Here is a 16,573-nt window from a genome sequence, read left to right on the forward strand (position 1 = left end):
AACCCTGTAGGAAGGCGGAGGCAGCAGGCTCTGTTCCGGTATATGGGCCAGCATTTTGGCTGTTTCTGAGTACAAGAGGAAACAAATGACCGAGGCAAATTACAGGAAGAACTGGGTTTCCTAGAGGAGCTCGGGGCTCGGGGAGGAAAATACGTCCTCGTACTACGCTTCCGGGAACACCGGCGGCCGCGCGGGGGATCTGCCGGGACGGTACCGGAGCGCCGGCGGAAACCACAAAACCTGCTGAGCCAGCTGGCCTTTCTTGTAAGCCACAAATGAGGTGGCATCATTTCATCTCCCCGTGGTTGCCTGTGCAGCTTGGCAGCTCCTCTGAGTGTGTCTGTGCAGCGTGGGTGCATCTCCCTGCCCCGGGAATCCAGAGCACAGCTCCAGGCTTGGAAAGGCCAGTCCTGGAGTGAAGGGGCTGCTGCAAGTAGGAGTTTTATTAAGTGTTAGCCCAATGCAGCAGTACTTTGGGGTTTTGTTGTATTTTCTGTGTATTAAAAATGCTTTTCCTGTGGTACTTGTTAAAAATTGCAGCAGCCTCCTAGGTTAGATAAGAAAATACTATTTTTGGTGCGGTAACTTTATTTTTGGTGAGGAAGTTTGCAGAAATACAATTGTTCTATTTTGGAAGCTGTACATCTGTCATCAATGCATTTTTCTGTTCTGATTCTGGAATATCACTTGGATAACTGCTGCTTAAGGACTTTCTCCTTGTTAACTTCCCACTGCAAGCCATTGAGTATTCATGGCGAGTAGAAAATGAGCTTAATTCCCTCTTTTTCTGTTTTACTGCACTAGCCTTGTGTGCTGCAAGTGAGGAGGAGAAAAGGCAGAGTGGTTTAAAAGCTGGAGCTTGATCCCAAAGTAAATTAACCTTCCCTCCATCCCTCTCAATAAGGCAGCTCTCAGCAAGCTACTTTTCACTGATGTATAAAGACTCTCCTTTTTAATTTCCCTATTGGGAATATTCCGCTGCTTAAGTCTGACCCTTAATTAGGAGCAAAAGCTGTAAATTACAGCAGTCTCTGCAGCTGACTTGGAATTTGCTGGGAGCTGAAGGAGTGTCCAAGGCTTGTTGAAGCAGAGCTTTGGACCAGCCCGTGAAATGTGCTTGAATGTCAGCTTCCTAGAGCTTCGACCCTTATTAGCTACATTACTAATTGAATGATAGCACAGCATGCAAATTACCAAGATAATCCTAAGCAATAAATACCAGTGAGTTCTTTTTGGGTGTTTTGTGGGTTTTTCTGTCCCCTTTTCTTTTTCCCTTAACCAAAAGCTCTGGCTGCAAAAAATTCCACTGTACATTTTGGATTTTATTTACAATAGCCTCGATTCCAGAGGGAACATTATGAGCTATTTTATCCATAGGCTGATTGGGCATCTGATTTGTATAAGCTCAAAGCAGCTGAAAGAGAAGCCAAGTTGTCCCAGTGCCTGTGTTGTTTGTAGCTGCAGAGTTCCAACACGGGGAATGAAAGAGCCGTGGCTGAATGCTTTCATGTGGTTTTGTATTGCAGAGTCACAGCCTTGTCTCATAACATCAGGGCACATGATGAGATGGTGAATTTAGATAAGAGAAGTCTTTCATCTGCCCCTTGGGGAGCAGATCCTTTGCTCTGTCTGGCTTGGCTCTGCTGTGGTGTCCTCCTTTCTGGCAGGGTTGGATAGGAAGAAGCCTGCAAGAGACTCCCTGTGCAGAGCTCTGAGAGACAGGTTGTTCTCTGGGGCTGAGTGTGCCCTGCAGCCCTCAGAGGCACCGGAGCCTGGCTGGCACAGGGAGCAGGTCACACCTTCACCCTGTGCTCTGCAGCACTCTGCCTGCCTGGGTTCTCCTCCCAGCCACTGCCATCTGCACAGGCAAGGCAGCACGAGTCACACTGAGTTTGTTTTCAAATGCTTTTCCTAATAAACTTTCCCTTTCTCCTTTATTTTTATCCTTTTAATAAACATCTTCTCATTCGTTTTAGACCCAGACTGAAAAATGTGGACAGAAGTACCGCACAGCAGCTGGCAGTCACAGTGGGAAATGTCACAGTAATTATCACAGACTTTAAAGAAAAGACTCGCTCTTCATCCACGTCGTCTTCTACAGTGACCTCCAGTGCAGGATCAGAACAACAGAATCAGAGCAGCTCGGGCTCTGAGAGCACAGACAAGGGCTCGTCCCGTTCCTCCACGCCCAAGGGGGACATGTCGGCAGTCAACGACGAATCTTTCTGAAAAATTGCACATGGAGTTGTGGAAACTATGAATCAGGGTATGAAATTCAAACACTCCACCTGCCCACGCTGTTCAAATCCTGGAGAGCCTCTTCTGTGCTTGAACACACTTTCTCGGACATCGACCTCTTACTGATGCAACCAGGACAATTTCTGCTTGCCGTGGGCATCTGGCCACCAAGGAATTTCTCACCCTAGCGATTACTCTTGACACTTTTATGTATTCCATTGTTTTATATGATTTTCCTAACAATCATTTATAATTGGATGTGCTCCTGAATCTACTTTTTTATAATATCTGCTGTGCACAATTTTCCATGAACATGACAACTTTTTGTTTTGGGATAGGGAGTGGGTGGGTGGGAAGGGGGCTTTATTTATTGCATTCACAAACTCCATCCTCTTTCAACATATCCTTTTTAAGTTCAGTTCTTCTTCCAGTTATACTGTGTACTATCAGTTTTGATATAAATTATATATAAATATATATATAAATAAATATATATAAAGGGTTATTTGAAACCAATACATGGAAACGCTGGTGCTTGAAACACTGTGAAGTGATAAAACAAAATAATTGAACAGTTCAAGATCTGGGACAGTCCCCTTCTGTGAAAGTACTGAAACTGAAATAGAACTGGTCTTAGGTGAAAAGTGTTCCTGAAGGTTTGAACCTGGATGGGACCTGTTCTCTCTATTGTTCCTTCCCCGTTTCTTCCCTAAGCAATGGCTAAAGTGTACTGGACACGGTTTTAATTGTTACAGCTTGGGATCTGAGATGAGAGAGGATTGCTCCGGGCAGCTGCTGTTTCCCCTAGGGTCACTCAGGCTGGTGATGTGCAGGTCCGTGCCCAGCTGGAGCAGAGCATTCCCAACCAGACTGCTGGTGTTACACCCCAGATCCGTGTGTTTGCTGACATGAGCGTGGCTGTGTCGTGCGCAGCCAGTCCCACACGTGTTGGTGTTGTTATTGAATTGCAGCCAGCAGCCTCAGTGCCTGAGGTAACTAGACCTGGAGTGGTTGCTGTGGGTTGAAGGCAGCCTGGGAGCAATCTCTAGTTCAGGAACCGAGCTGGTGCTGGCTCCAGCCGCAGGTGGGTCCGTGCTTGTCAGCCCTGTTCCATCTGTCCCGTCCATGCTGTTGGGGTGGCTCTTATCCTTGAAGTCCATCTGTGTCCCAGGAGTGCTTTCTGAACAGCATCTTGTCCAGTGATGGGCTTGTCAGCGTGCGGACACTTCGAGTCTCCTGCTGTGGGAGCAAAAGTAGGGAAAAGTTTTCATGCTGGCAAGTGAGCGACGTGTGGCTCATGCTCATGACCAGCATCTCCTTCATTCTTGCTCTAAAGCTATCCAGACTATGATTTCTTTTCCTGGACTGTTAGTATTGCTTTACAGTTTACCTTCCATGCATTATCCTGCTAAAACACTCTGCTGAAGAGGTGAAACAAACTTTTTTTAAAAAGCAAAACAAACCCCAAACCTCTTTGGCTTTTCATCTTTATTTAGTGGCCCCAGGGTGCTTTGCAGTAATTTCAGGTGCAGAGGCTGTGGCTTCATCTGACATCAAATGCATAACTTTTGGGCATGATGAAAGAGGGCCACATTTTGACAACTTTGTGCCTGCTTGTTATATTGTGAATTATTTGCTTGGCAAGAGAAATTTCTCTTTGTGGAGGCAACTGATTTAAGATTTCTTTTAAAATCTGTGTGGTTTTGAGTAGCAGATGTAGGTTCCTTTCACACTGGCGACAGAAATGTGTGAGTAAGGGATCTGGTAGGGCCCCTGCTTGAAGGCATGTGCAGTGGCAGTGCCTTGGCAGCAGTGGTTTTATTCTGAACATTAGCATGGGCACCCCAACTTAATTCTGCTTATATTCACAGTATAGGCTGTCTTTTGTAAGCATTTTTAAAAGTATTAACCAAAGGAAAACAGATGCTTCCTATAAGCATCAAGACAATTTATTATACATAGTTTTAAATACTATGAATATCTCAATCCACATTTTAACATTAGTGGGATATTGCAAAGACATTCCTTTTCCAGTTTTTACTATTCCTTTAAGGGTCTCAGGGAGGGTAAACTGGTCAGCCATATTTATTTATTTTACTGAAATGTATTGGAATAATTTTTTAAGAGAGATTTTTTGAAGATGCCCCTGAACTTGTATATTTTGCACTGCTTTATAAATGATCCATTATCAATTAGGCTTGCGTGCATCTCGGCCGTGATCCAGCCAAGAGCGTGAGCGAGTGGCAGGTCCCGCTGGCCTCAGCAGGGCTCATTCTGGTGCTTCAAATCAAACCACGTGCTCACCTTCTTTGTTGGATCTGGGAATTTGTGCAAAAAAAAAAAAGAAGGAAAAAAAAATAGCATTGTGTGTACCAGGAAATCGCTTCTTTTTCAAGTGAAACTAGACCTGTAGATCAGTTGAAAAGCTTTAATGCCGTACCCAGCTACTCGTGGTAAAGTCAGTAACATCTGTCCCTTTGGCGTGCCTCCTCGATGAAGTAGCTTGCTATTAAACAGATGGGAAAATGTCTTTGGAACGAGTGACCTGTAATTCTGCAATCAGTTAGGAAAGTGCTAGCGAAGCATTGAACCCCCCAGCCTCATCCCTAGCTGTTGTGTTGTGGGTTTGAAGGACAGCGTTTGCTTTCACAATTCCAGAAGTTGGCGTTCCCGCGGCACCGCAGGTGGGGTTCCCTCCGCGCCGTGGCCGTGGGCCGGCCCGCCCTTGGTGGGGAAGGTGTTCCAGAACCAAACCAGGCAAACACTAGAGTAGGGAAGGACCAGATTCACGGTGTTCAGTGGCACAGAACGCAGGTAAGTGAAGCACAGTGTTACGATGGCAAAGTTTCGACTCTTACACAGACACACACAGACACCGACACAGCTTGCCTGACTCGCTCAGTTGACGTAGTTCTGCAAAGGAAAGGTGACAGCGTTTTACACCACCAGGCTATTTATTTCAATTGGAACTTTGCTTCAAATTGGACAGACCCAAAATTTGGCAGCAGCTTCTGTGAGTTTATTTCCACTGAGATGTTTTCACCTGCCTTACCAAGATCATTCTCAGTCTACTTTTTTAAGCTCTACCATAAACTTAAATTATTGAAAATTTATTAATTGCTGACTATATAATAACCTTTGCTTGTATGTAACCGAATGGTTTTAAGAGCCAACATTTAGAGTATGACAATGGAGCTGAACAGTTTTTAATGCGCAAGCAGTTCTGTTCTTGTGTATGACTTGTAACCTTAATTTACTGTGTAAAGATGGTTACATTATTTCCTTAGCTTTGTTTGTTGGAGACAAATATAGATTGCTTGTTTAAGTATGTCAAAACATAATCTTATCTTGTGGATTTTTATGTTAATGTATTATACGAGCTCTATTTTTCATTTGCCCAGAAAGACAGCTTGTATAACGCTTCTGAAAGTTTTTCCGCTCTGTAAAGTCTTTAGAGCTGACAGTCCTGTTAGGTTTGTTTTAATCTTCATGCTAAAGTGTCAATGGTGGTTTTGTGAACTGGTCAGAAATTCACAGGTCTTAAATGTTTTTGGGAAATTTATATTGGACACTGCTCTTTGTCTAGCAAATAAAAGATGTTAATATATTCCTGTTACTGGCATGTGCACGACTGTTATTAGAAGCCACTTTATCATTTTCCTGCTTTAAATAGAAATGTCTATTTATGAATTCTGCTTGTAGTTTTTTCACAAATAAAATAGTAAAATTTAATTAAATCTGCAAGCTCTCTTTTTTGGGAGATGCCAGTATTCAGAAAAGGTGGAGAGTCCTGTTGTTGGAGCAGCTCCTCAGTGTGCCTCGCTCGTTCCTGAGCCACTGCTCGAGCACCCACTTCTGCAAACACGGGTTGTGCCCATGGAAAACCTCAGTCAAGCGAGTCAGTCCAGTTTGTTCCCTGGGACTCACAACTTGGGGAGACTTTGTGGCAGATGTGTCTGCAGAATTTGGGTTTCTGGTCCCTGGAAATAATAATTTGTCCCCTTTCTGTAGCTACAGGAGTGGCAAGGCTGAGTGCAGAGGATTTAGTGAGACCCCTTGGGAGTTCCTTTGCCTGTCTTGCACTAACAAAGTCCCAGGAGTAAATTTAATAAAATGTAATTGGGAGTCTAATTGTATTTTTGTAGCATAAAAATACTGGTATTTTGCAAGCAGTGTTTTTGTTCTTTGCCTAGGAAACAAGGTGATGTGAATTACTGTGCTCTTTCTAGTTCATGTTTCCCCTCCACCACCGAGATGGGAGATTTGTGATGTAACTGTTCAAATATGAAGTTGAAATTTGAAAACAAAGCAACGGATAAAATGCCAAGGGGACAGAATCTTTTTCCTGGGAATAGGAAGGCAGTTCCTAAAGGAAAAGGCATTTGGATACTTTTAGGTATGCTGAGGGAAGTGTGTGTTACAAAGAGAGGTCGCTTTAGAAAACCCCATGTGCAAACAGACGCTTGAATGCTTTTAACCTCAGTTGGAAGCGATTCAGGTGCCTTTGTGCCAAGAATGAGAAGAAACAGGAAAGGTAGTGGTTGTTTCACAGCCCTGAAAAGCACTTGCTTGGCATGCTGAGCACTGAGGAGAGGAACAGTCCTGGCCTTGAAGAGTGTACAGTCCCTGTCCTCAACCTGTGACCAGCCAAAGATGCCAGAGCCATCCTTGGGGGCAAAGCATAAGAGCTGCAGGGAGAGGAGGAGGCGGCCGCATCTTCATCACCTTTGTGCTGAATATGAAGGTAAAAGCTTGAATGGAGCCAGCAAAAGACTTCCATGGCAGTGTTGTCTCCCACAGAGCCTGCCCAGTCACCCCTTTGCTGGGATTTCAGGTAACTGGTCCAGAAATTTCTTGCCTTGGAGCCACGTGAGCCAAGGGCCACCTCCAGTGCTGGGGCTGCAGTTCTCCCTGCCGCTGGCTGCCACTGTATGAAGAAGATGCTGTGCCACACTCACGGATTTGTGGATCCCTCCAGGATGCACGTGTTCAGACTCGAGCTGGTGGCTTGCCTGGCAGCAGGCTGGATGGATTCCTACAGCCCCACTTGGTTGTTTAAAGGTAAACCTGAGTCTATAATGCTTTAAACAGAGCAGAGCTGTGAAGCTTCACTAGTGATTCACAAACTGATCAGATTAAAAGAAAACCAGAACAAACTGATCTGGAGAACCAGCAGGATCTGGAAGGAAGAGGGAGACTGGCTGCATTTTGTAACACCTGGATGCCCTCATGCCTTTTGTAGTTGTAGCAAGGAGGGGGAAATGTCAGGTCTTTCTGCCTGCCTTTCTCTCAGCTGTTCCTTGAATGTTTACGTGCCCAAGTCTTGCTTGCCTTTGCTCCTGCTGTCAGCAGACACAGCAAGGCTTGTTCACTGTTTTGCCTCACGATGACGGATTGCTTGATATTTGTGTGGAGCCTTTTCCCAGACAGGGTTGGGGCTGAGGCTGATTCCAGCTGAACCCATCTAATAAAAAGACACTGGAAACTTCAGCTGTGTTTTCTCATTGTTTATTCTCAGCAGAGAAAAACCTGCATGCAGAGATCACCAATAACATCAAAGGCTGTTTCAGAATTTCCTAATCAAAGCACTTCACACCACTGCAATTATCCCACTTGCAAAACTTCCCTGTGGCAGAGCATGGAAGCCTGTGACAGTGAAGAGCACTCTGTGCCTAACTCTGGTCTGCAGTTAGTACTGATAGTAAAGGCAAAAACGCTGTCTTCCTGCAGCCAGTGCTGCACATCTCAGCACTAGCCTGCAATCCCCTGTTGCTCCTCAGACAGGGATCACTCCTCACTCAGCAGGAACTGATCTGGCAGCCCCGGCTGTGCAGGAAGCACGGAAGGCACGAGCCAGCTGTGCTTCCTAGATGAAGAATCAAGGAACAAACACTCCCTTGTTCTCCTCTGTCTCCATACAAAAGGAAAAAGAAAAGAGAGAGACATTGTTCTCCACCATGACTATTTATTATTCCCAGGATACTGGAATTTCATTACTTTCTAACATTCTTAATTTTTTCCAACTTCTTTTCCTTCATTGTTAGGAGTTGTCAAAAATGTTCTGACATCCTTAAGAGACCAGTTCCGCTTCCCCCCTTCTCCAAAACAATTCTGAGAAGCACTGAAAATGGCACAGTGGCAACCAGAGAGTCCCAGAGTGAGAATCCCTGCTGCTCCACATCCCTGCCTTGGCAATCCTCCCTTCCTCCTGCCAGCAGGTGAGGCAGAGGCATCCAAAGCTGATATTCCCTTAAATACTGTGAAATTCCCAGTGTATACACACTTGATAACAGCACATCAAAAGCTTTTTAGGAAGCTTTTTTATTTGCCACAGCTACTGGAGCTGGACAGAATTTAAGGGGGGAGATTTGAAGTGTTTAAACTGCTCTAATTTTCTCTCAAGTGTTGGAAAAAAACAAGTTTGGGAGCTGAATTTGGGTACAGAATATCCCTGTGAGCAGGAGGAGGCTGGAATGCTGTAGCAACAGCACGTAGTGGCCCAGGTAAGTCGAATGGGAATGGATAAAGCTGATTTTTGTTCCTCCTCATGCTGCGCTGTCTGATTCATGTTGCCCAGGAGGTTTGGTGTGGAGTTGGCAGGAGGAGTTTTCCATGTTTGTGTGTGCATTTTAGGAGGGATTAAAGCTCACAGTAGAGAAGCAGAACGACTGAAATTTTAATTCTGCTTTCACCCAGGAATTGATACCTGTCTAATACATACAAGCTATAATCTTAATTATAGATGGTATATTTTTACATAGGTCATAGAGATATTCTACAGGATAGGCTAAAGGTGAGGTGAAGTTTAAAAGCACAACTTGTCAAAAGTTGTCTCTGATAGGGATTTACTCTTTTTTGGAGTCTAGAGGAATCACCAGCATAAGCCAAGAGTAAATAGGGCCAACAATCCCTCCCACCCCTTCTGGGTGGTTATTACTGTCTTACTCTGCAAATTGGCTTGCACAGCAAGTAGGCAGTCTCTGTTCATATGCTTTACTTCCCTATGGGGTTTATAAAAATAAGATGAAGAAAGGGCAGGAAAAAAGTAGCTTTCCATTAAATTAATTTCCTTCTGATCCAAGAAAGACAAAATCATGGAGCAGCAGAAGGAACTGGTTAGGGCTCAAGGCTGATGCCCCTCTCTGGGTGGGTTAATTTATTTATACATCCAGACTTTTTTCAAAGGTTTGAAGAGACACCCATCAGCCTTGAGCCTCCCAATGGCTTTGGAAGAGGCTCCTGGATGGAGAAGCTGCCCCACAGCCAGGGGAAGCCCTGAGGGTGCCTCTGCCCGGGAGCAAACGACTCGTGCCTTTCAACCTTTCTCACATGCACAAGTCCCTTTTATTCATTCCCAGCAAGGAGAAGCCTCTGAAATCTCTAAATCTCTCTGCTCAGCCTTTGTGAGAGGTTGAGGCTTTGGCTGAGGGTTAGGGCTGCATCCAGGCTTTAACAGAATTGGTAGCAGAGCCTGTGGAAGCCTGGCAGCATCCCTGCATGCCCAGGACTTGTGCTTGCTACCAGGAGACAGGGGATGGAAATGTATTTAGCCGCTCCTATTGTTCTCCTTATTCAACGCAAGTTTTGTTGGTGTGAAGTTAAGGGAGGGAAATGTGGACTGGAGTTACGGAAGCGTTCCCTGCAAAAGGAATCCGGTGATTCCTGGGGGGCGGGATTGTTGCGGCAGCGCGGGATGTGATGGCTGTGTGACAGCCCCTGACAGGGATCGACCTGCGAGTCGCTGTGCTACAATGGCACGGGGAAAATGAGTGATGGGAACCTCCCCTGACTGCAGAGCTCCGGAATTGTGATGACACTCACAGCGGGAGAAAGCCTGGCGGGGGGCGGGAGAGGCTGACGGGGGTGCCAGATTTTGGGAATTGCTGCGGGCTGGTGTCTCTGACTCAGCCCTGGCTGCTGTCTGTGTTGGCTGCCTCCACCTTCCCACTCATCCCAGGAGGGTCTGTCATTCCTCTGCCATCCCCCTGGCCTTTGCAGGGTCTGCCATGCCCCTGCTATCCCCCCTGCCATCACCCTGCCACCCCCCTGCCACCCCCCTGCCATCCCCCTGGCCTTGGCAGGAGGAGCCAGGCTGCAGCAGCAGCAGGAGAGCAGCCTGTGCTCTGTTTCTCTGTGCTGCTCCAGCAATCCTGGAGCAGGCTTGGGGAGATGGCCCTGCTGGACACCCCTCACCCACAGCTTTGTCAAGCCATTTCCTGCATCAGTTTATCTTACCATGCAGGACCAGCTCTGCTTTTGGGTCCTCCTGAGCCCACGTATCCTCTGCAAGTCCTATTAGAGATACCAATGTCATTTTCCTTCTGTGCCAAGTTATAAGTCCCACAGATTTCTATATCCAAAGTCCTCGTCAATCCAAAGATTAGGTGAAAGGCAATGAGTTAAAACAAGAAGGAGGCAACTCCACTGAGAGCAGTGAGGAGCCACTGTGGAGCTCCCTCCTGCAGAGCTGGTGATTCCCCTGAGCTGCGTGTTGTGGGCTCACTCTGCCCTCTCTGCCAGCCTGAGGGCTTAACCAGAGGAGAAAAGGGTTTTATCTAAAGGATTTCATCGGAGTTGTCCCTTTCCTCCCCACATCCATACACCGTCTGAGAAGCAGGAGCTGGATGGAGCAGGGTGTGAAGCTCTCAGACCCCTGCTGTCCTGGCTGAAACCAGAAGGCAGACAACCATCCTTCCTTGTCTTGGGGAGGAGCCTGCACTGAGCCACTGGAGTTATTCCTGCTGGTGTGCTGAGTGTTGTATTTTACACGTGGCTGGGAGTGACTCTCCATGCAGGAAGGGAGGTTGTGCCTTGTCCTGCTGGACACTGGGAGATGTTTTTCCCAACAGCAGATCAGAAGTTTATTTGTAGTGGGTTAATGACTCTCCTGGTGCTCCTTCATGTTGGGTTTGCCAGAAGGGGGTTGGCATTCCCGAAAGCTGGGATGGTGGAGTGGATCTCAAACAGCACTGAAATCCAGTGATGCTTTTCACTTTTCTCACCTTTATCTAGCATTAACAATACTCCTGACATCTGGACTAGGTAAATAGGGATTTTTTTTTTTTTTACTGTATCTCTGCATCTGGATTATTTCCACGCTGCTGGCAAAGCTGGAGGTAATCTGTTCCTGCAGGGACAGGAACTTGGGATCTGGTCACAGACCTGGTGACACCACAGAAGCAGAGGGTGAGCAGGGAAAGCTGCCTCTCTGCTCCAGTCATCCCTGGCTTGTCCTGTGTGTTTGGACCTTGAGATGCTCCTGCTGAGGCTTTCACAAGCTCTCTCTTGGTATTTTGGCCAGTGCCAGTAATTCCACTCAGGAGTCTTAAAACTGCTGTCCAGGGAGGCAGAGCTCAGCCTGCAGCTCTGAGTGAATATATCCTTGCTATTCCATGGATTAAAAAAAAAATAATAAAATAAACAGTGGTGCTCTTACCTCAGGCTATCCATTAGGAGTGTGATTTAGTGCAGGGAGGGCTATAAAGGCAGTTGATAAATCTTCTGTGCAGCACAAATAAAATCTCTTGCGGGAGGAGGAAGGGCCCTGGATAACGGAGCGGGGAGGGAGCAGCCCTTTCTCCCTTGTCTAATTAGGCTGTCCAGGAGGAGTTAATATAAAATAATAGATCTGGAAAGCCCAAATCTTCACAGCCTCAGGAAGGACTTCATCCCCTTAAATTACGAGGCTAGGACCTCATTGAACAATGCTTTGAAGGAGATCAACTGGCAGCGCTATTCACGGCGGATCCGAGCTCGGGCGCGGGCGCTGCGTGATTGCAGCATCTTCTGAAGAGAAGAGCTCGCTCCTGTTCCCATTGAATGCTACTATTTTTATCCTCCTTAATTTCTAGAAGGTATTTCCAAGTGGGAAGCAGAGCAGAGAATAGCAGATCTTAACTCTGCTCCGTGTAACAATTGCTGTAAAAAGGAGGGAGAAATGTTTGAAATAGCTTGCGTCTATTTTTGGTGCCACCAATGTGGTAGCAAAGCACCTGTGGAGGTGTTTGCAGCCCTTGGCACCCTGAGGGGGAAGGGGAATGGGGTGAAGGGGTCACTGCTGGCCCTGTCTCCCATGGGGTTCACAGGCTCCTGACTCTGCCTGGAGCCAGAGGTTCCTGGGGATGCCTCGGAGGGGCCACGGGGAAGGTGATGCTGGCAGGGAAAAGGAGGTGCCTCTGCTTGACTGTATCCCCCTCCCAGCCCAGGAGACCCCTCCTGTCTCACCCCTCCTGCCCCCCCGCTTGCCTTTGGAGTGTGGTGGGAGAGCTTTGATCCTTTTCCATATGGGAGGCAGAAGAGCAGAGGGACTTAATTAGGTGCAGTTACCTCACCCACCGCAGAGCAGCCAGGCCTGTTGGCATGAGGTCAAAGAGGAAATCCAGGGCCCACCAGGGCCAAAGTGGAGGAGTTTTGGGGAATGCCTTGGACCTTGTGCTCTCTCCCGCTGAGCTGAAAAAGGCTCAAAGTCTTCCAGCATCGTGGAAAGGCTGGAGAGCTCAGGACTGACCAACACTGACCCGTGGATCGCTGTTGGAGCTGTGGGGTGAGGGGAGTGCTTTGGGAAGAGGATGAAAGAGGATGGATCCTGGCTGGAAAACACAGCCTGGGACTGAGCATTGTGCAAGGGGGCAAACAGGGACAGTGATTTTTGAGTCCCCATTTCAGTTTGTGACCCTGGCCACACAGTTTTGGATGTGTAACAGGGCTTTTATCTTGTGATTATCCCTTCTGCAGCCACAGCTTTTGCTTCTCTACATGCCCAGGCTCTCTGAAGCTGCTGAGCACAATGTTGGCACACACAGCTCTTGTGCTGGACAGAAGCGTCCTGCTTCACTTGAACATGAAATATAAATCGGAGATCAAGTGAATTATTGTGCCATGCTGCTGCTCAGGCAATAGGGAGTCTTTAAATCAATCAGGCCCCAAATAAATAAATAAACGTGCAGCAGACATGCTGGAGTGCATGTCTGATTCCTATCAGAGGCAGTAATTCAAGGCAGATGCTTGCAGTTCTCTGCTTCCCGCTCTGTTACCTGGGCTGCTGGAGTCACAGGAGACAGAAAGCAGATTTTTTTCTAAGCTTTCATTATTGTTGCCAAAGAAACCATTTCATTTGCTTGCCACGTGTGCAGCAAATCTGGTTCAATCCATCTGGATGCCAAGGGATGAAGGAAAAGGGCTCTGGGGAGGAAAGTCTGCAGAGTCCAGGCACCTCAATGCCCGTGATGCTCCGTGACCCTGGGATGGGGCTGGGAGCTGCAGGAGGGAGAGCTGTGCTGCTGCCTGGGGAGGCTGCAAGGGTCCCACTTCAAGGGTTGGACCTGCAGCAGCATCTCCACAGCAGCATGGACAGGTGCTGGGTGAGCTGAGCCTGGAGGGCTCATCCCTCAGAGACCCTCCAGACACCAGCCCAGGGAGCAGCAGTGCTGCTGGGAGTGCCTGCCCCGAAGATCCTTCCACCCTCCGGCACTAAGACTTCCCTGCTTTTCCTTTCAGCTCACACTGGCACTCGGGAGAGAAACATTTGAAGTGTTTGATCTTTCTGGGCTGCTCTTTCCCTCCCACAGGTGCCAGGCTCAGGAGCAGAGATCCCTGGAGTTCTGAGTCTGCCTGGCACCATCCTGCTCCCCCCATGACCAGCATCATCCTGCTCTCTCTGTGCTGGCAGCCTGGGCAGGAGCATGGAGGGTGCTCTGGGTGACTCTCTCCATCACTGCCCAGCCCTGGGGATGGTTCCAACACCAGCAGTGAACACGGGCAGCCAAGCCTGGGCTGGAGGGGACTGGGGTGACACAAGCTGTGCTAGCCAGGCAGAGCAGAGGCTGTGAGCTGGGTGTGCTGCCCCAGGAAGGTGGCACTGGAGGCTTAGTCCCTTTTCCAGGGCATTTTTTTGTTGCTTGCAAATGGTCCTGGGCCCCTGTCACCAACCCCTGGGGCTGGAGGTGTGTATTTGGATTTCACAGGAGCTTTGCTTGCAGCTGCACTCTCTGCCCTTGTGTGTGCCCAGTGCTTTATAAAGGCAAAGGAGCCCTGATGCTGATGGGAGGCTGCTGGCACAGCAGGGCATTCCCTCACTCCCTTCCATCTGTCCTGAGCAGACCTGGCAACATCAGTCCAAGGGGGTGATATTTCACTAAGTCAGGGCCTCTTCTCCCTGGAGTTCCCCCAGGAGGGTGTTGAAAGTGAACCTTGGACCAGTGGAGCTGACACTTTGTGATAAAAGATAAAGCGGTTTCGACACTGGGGATTCAGCCTGGATTTCTGAAGATTTATCCCCAGGGGAGAGCTGAGCTGATGCATGGGTAAGGTTTTTCTTCCTAAAACTCCACTTGTAACCCCAAAAGAATAAAGGTCAATCAGTTAAACCCACTCAGCACATAATCCTGTGCTCTTCTGAGTTAGCACAATCTGTGTAAGAACGAGGCAGGCTGATGCACATATTTGTGCTGGATTTATCCCACAGCAGGTTCAGCCCTCAGCTCTGAGTGCCATTTCTGGTGTGGTCCTCCTCCAGCAGCTCATCCCAGCCCTGGACAGCAGTGTAAATCCTTCTTTGCAAATCATTGACCCAATAGGTCATAAAAGTTCCTTTATGGCCTGTCAAGACAAGCGAGGTTCTTTACGTGCACCCTAAGTCAGCACAGTAAAACTTTTATGGTGTTTTCAATAACAAGAGCTACTGCACATGAACAGCAACTAATTTTTAAAGCCTTGGTATTTCAGCTGAGATGAGGTTTTTTCCTCTCTTCTGTTGGAAAAACACTTAGATTAGTGTGCTCAGCAGTCAGTGCCTGGAGCTGACCTCTCACCAACTTCCACAATTCCTGAGCACCCCTGGAAAGGAACTTCTGCAAACCAGGCTGCTCTTCTGGTAACACCTGTGCAAGTGGAGAAGCTGAGCTTTAGGTTCCCAGGTGCCTTTGGGAAGCAGGAATCCCCAATCCCAGCCAGTGCTGCACCCAAGGGTTGAGTGTGGAGATATCCAAAGGGAGGGGGCAAGGGGCACAGAGGGGCACACGCCATCCTGGGACACCTTATCAGTGGATTAACAGGGTTTATTCAGAGTGCTCAGCCTGTTACAGTCATGATTTCAGGCCTCTGAGGTTGCTGCTGTGGCCATGAGTGCCTGCTCCACCCCATTGTCCAGTCTGGGCAGAGATGATGGGGTTTGCTGACCTGGACAAAGGAGTTGCTTTTTTGTGGTGGTATTGTTGTTGTGTTTTGTTTTTTGGGATTTTTTTCATAAGAGAACGTCATTCTTTTCTGAGCTCTGCCAGGCCTGAGCTGTGCTGGCTCTGCATCTGACCTGGGATGTCCTCAGACAAGGTGTGATGAATGTGCCCTTTAATTACCTGGTGGGAATGACCATGTCCTAAATCCACACTGCAGCAGCCAGGGGCTGTAACTTCTCTCCTCTTCACTGGAGCCTCAGCCATTTCCTTGCTTCTCTTCGCTCCTTTGCCCCAGTTACAGCCTTTGCCTCGTTGGACTCAGGCTTGCTTGAAGCTGTGCTGCCCCATGACCCCAAAGTGGAGATCCACAGGTGCCCCTGACCCCAGTGGGTTACAGGATTGGGGTCTGTGGTCCCATGCCAGCAGTGGGGTTCCTACTGGCTGGAGCCTGAGCCCTCAGTGCTGTTCATGCAGGATGAGAGAGGAGCTCCAGGCACCGGGGTGGGAATCAATGCTGGGACAATCAGCACTGATCTCCCAACCCTGACAGAAGCAGGGAGAAGAAGGTGAGAGAGGTCCTGCTGTTGGGGTTTGGTTTGGATTGATTTTACCACATTTTCATAGATAAACTCTTTGTGTTTGCTTTCTTGTTTTCTTTTTTAAAAATCCTCCTTTCAAGAAATGTGCAAACATGTGGAAACCCTTCCTCTCTCAGGTCTGCCCCCACACAGTTTGGGGGCTGTGGGTGCTACATCACAGCCCAGACCAGGATCTGTGGTCTGGGGTGCAGGGGATGCTCCTGGTGCTGGTGCCAGCTATGGGTGGATGTGCTTCTGGTCTCTCAGCTGGGTTCAGCTGGGCCTCCAGGAGGGCTGGAGCCAGTGGAGCCCCTCCACCTGCGTGCAGAATTTGGTCTTTTTCCCCATGTCAGGAACGACAGTGATGCTGGAGCAGCAGCACAGCAAAGGCTGGGAATGCTCAGGGGAGCTTCGGGGAGGAACTGTTGCTGTCGATCTGTTAATTAAGATTAATGTGCTAGCTGATAAGGATGACTCTGCGCCAATTGCTATTGCGAGCCAAGATCCTGCAAGACAGCGAGCAGCACATTCCTGCTTCCTCAGCAGTTGAGCCTCTGCCTTGCAGCCTGAGGTTCAGGGCAGAAA

General features: G+C 48.1%; 1 protein-coding gene across 1 annotated transcript in view; it reads left to right on the forward strand.

Annotated features, from left to right (window-relative positions):
- Positions 1-5,975, forward strand: part of RYBP (RING1 and YY1 binding protein) — a 41,943-nt gene extending 35,968 nt beyond the window's left edge. The window contains exon 5 of the mRNA XM_053989124.1: positions 1,977-5,975. Coding sequence (XP_053845099.1) covers positions 1,977-2,229 — 253 coding nt within the window. The 3' untranslated portion in view covers positions 2,230-5,975. The remainder of the gene's footprint in view (positions 1-1,976) is intronic.
- Positions 5,976-16,573: the final 10,598 nt, after the last annotated feature.

The sequence above is a fragment of the Vidua macroura genome, chromosome 13 (genome assembly GCF_024509145.1).
Source record: "Vidua macroura isolate BioBank_ID:100142 chromosome 13, ASM2450914v1, whole genome shotgun sequence".
Classification (NCBI taxonomy): Eukaryota; Metazoa; Chordata; class Aves; order Passeriformes; family Viduidae; genus Vidua; species Vidua macroura.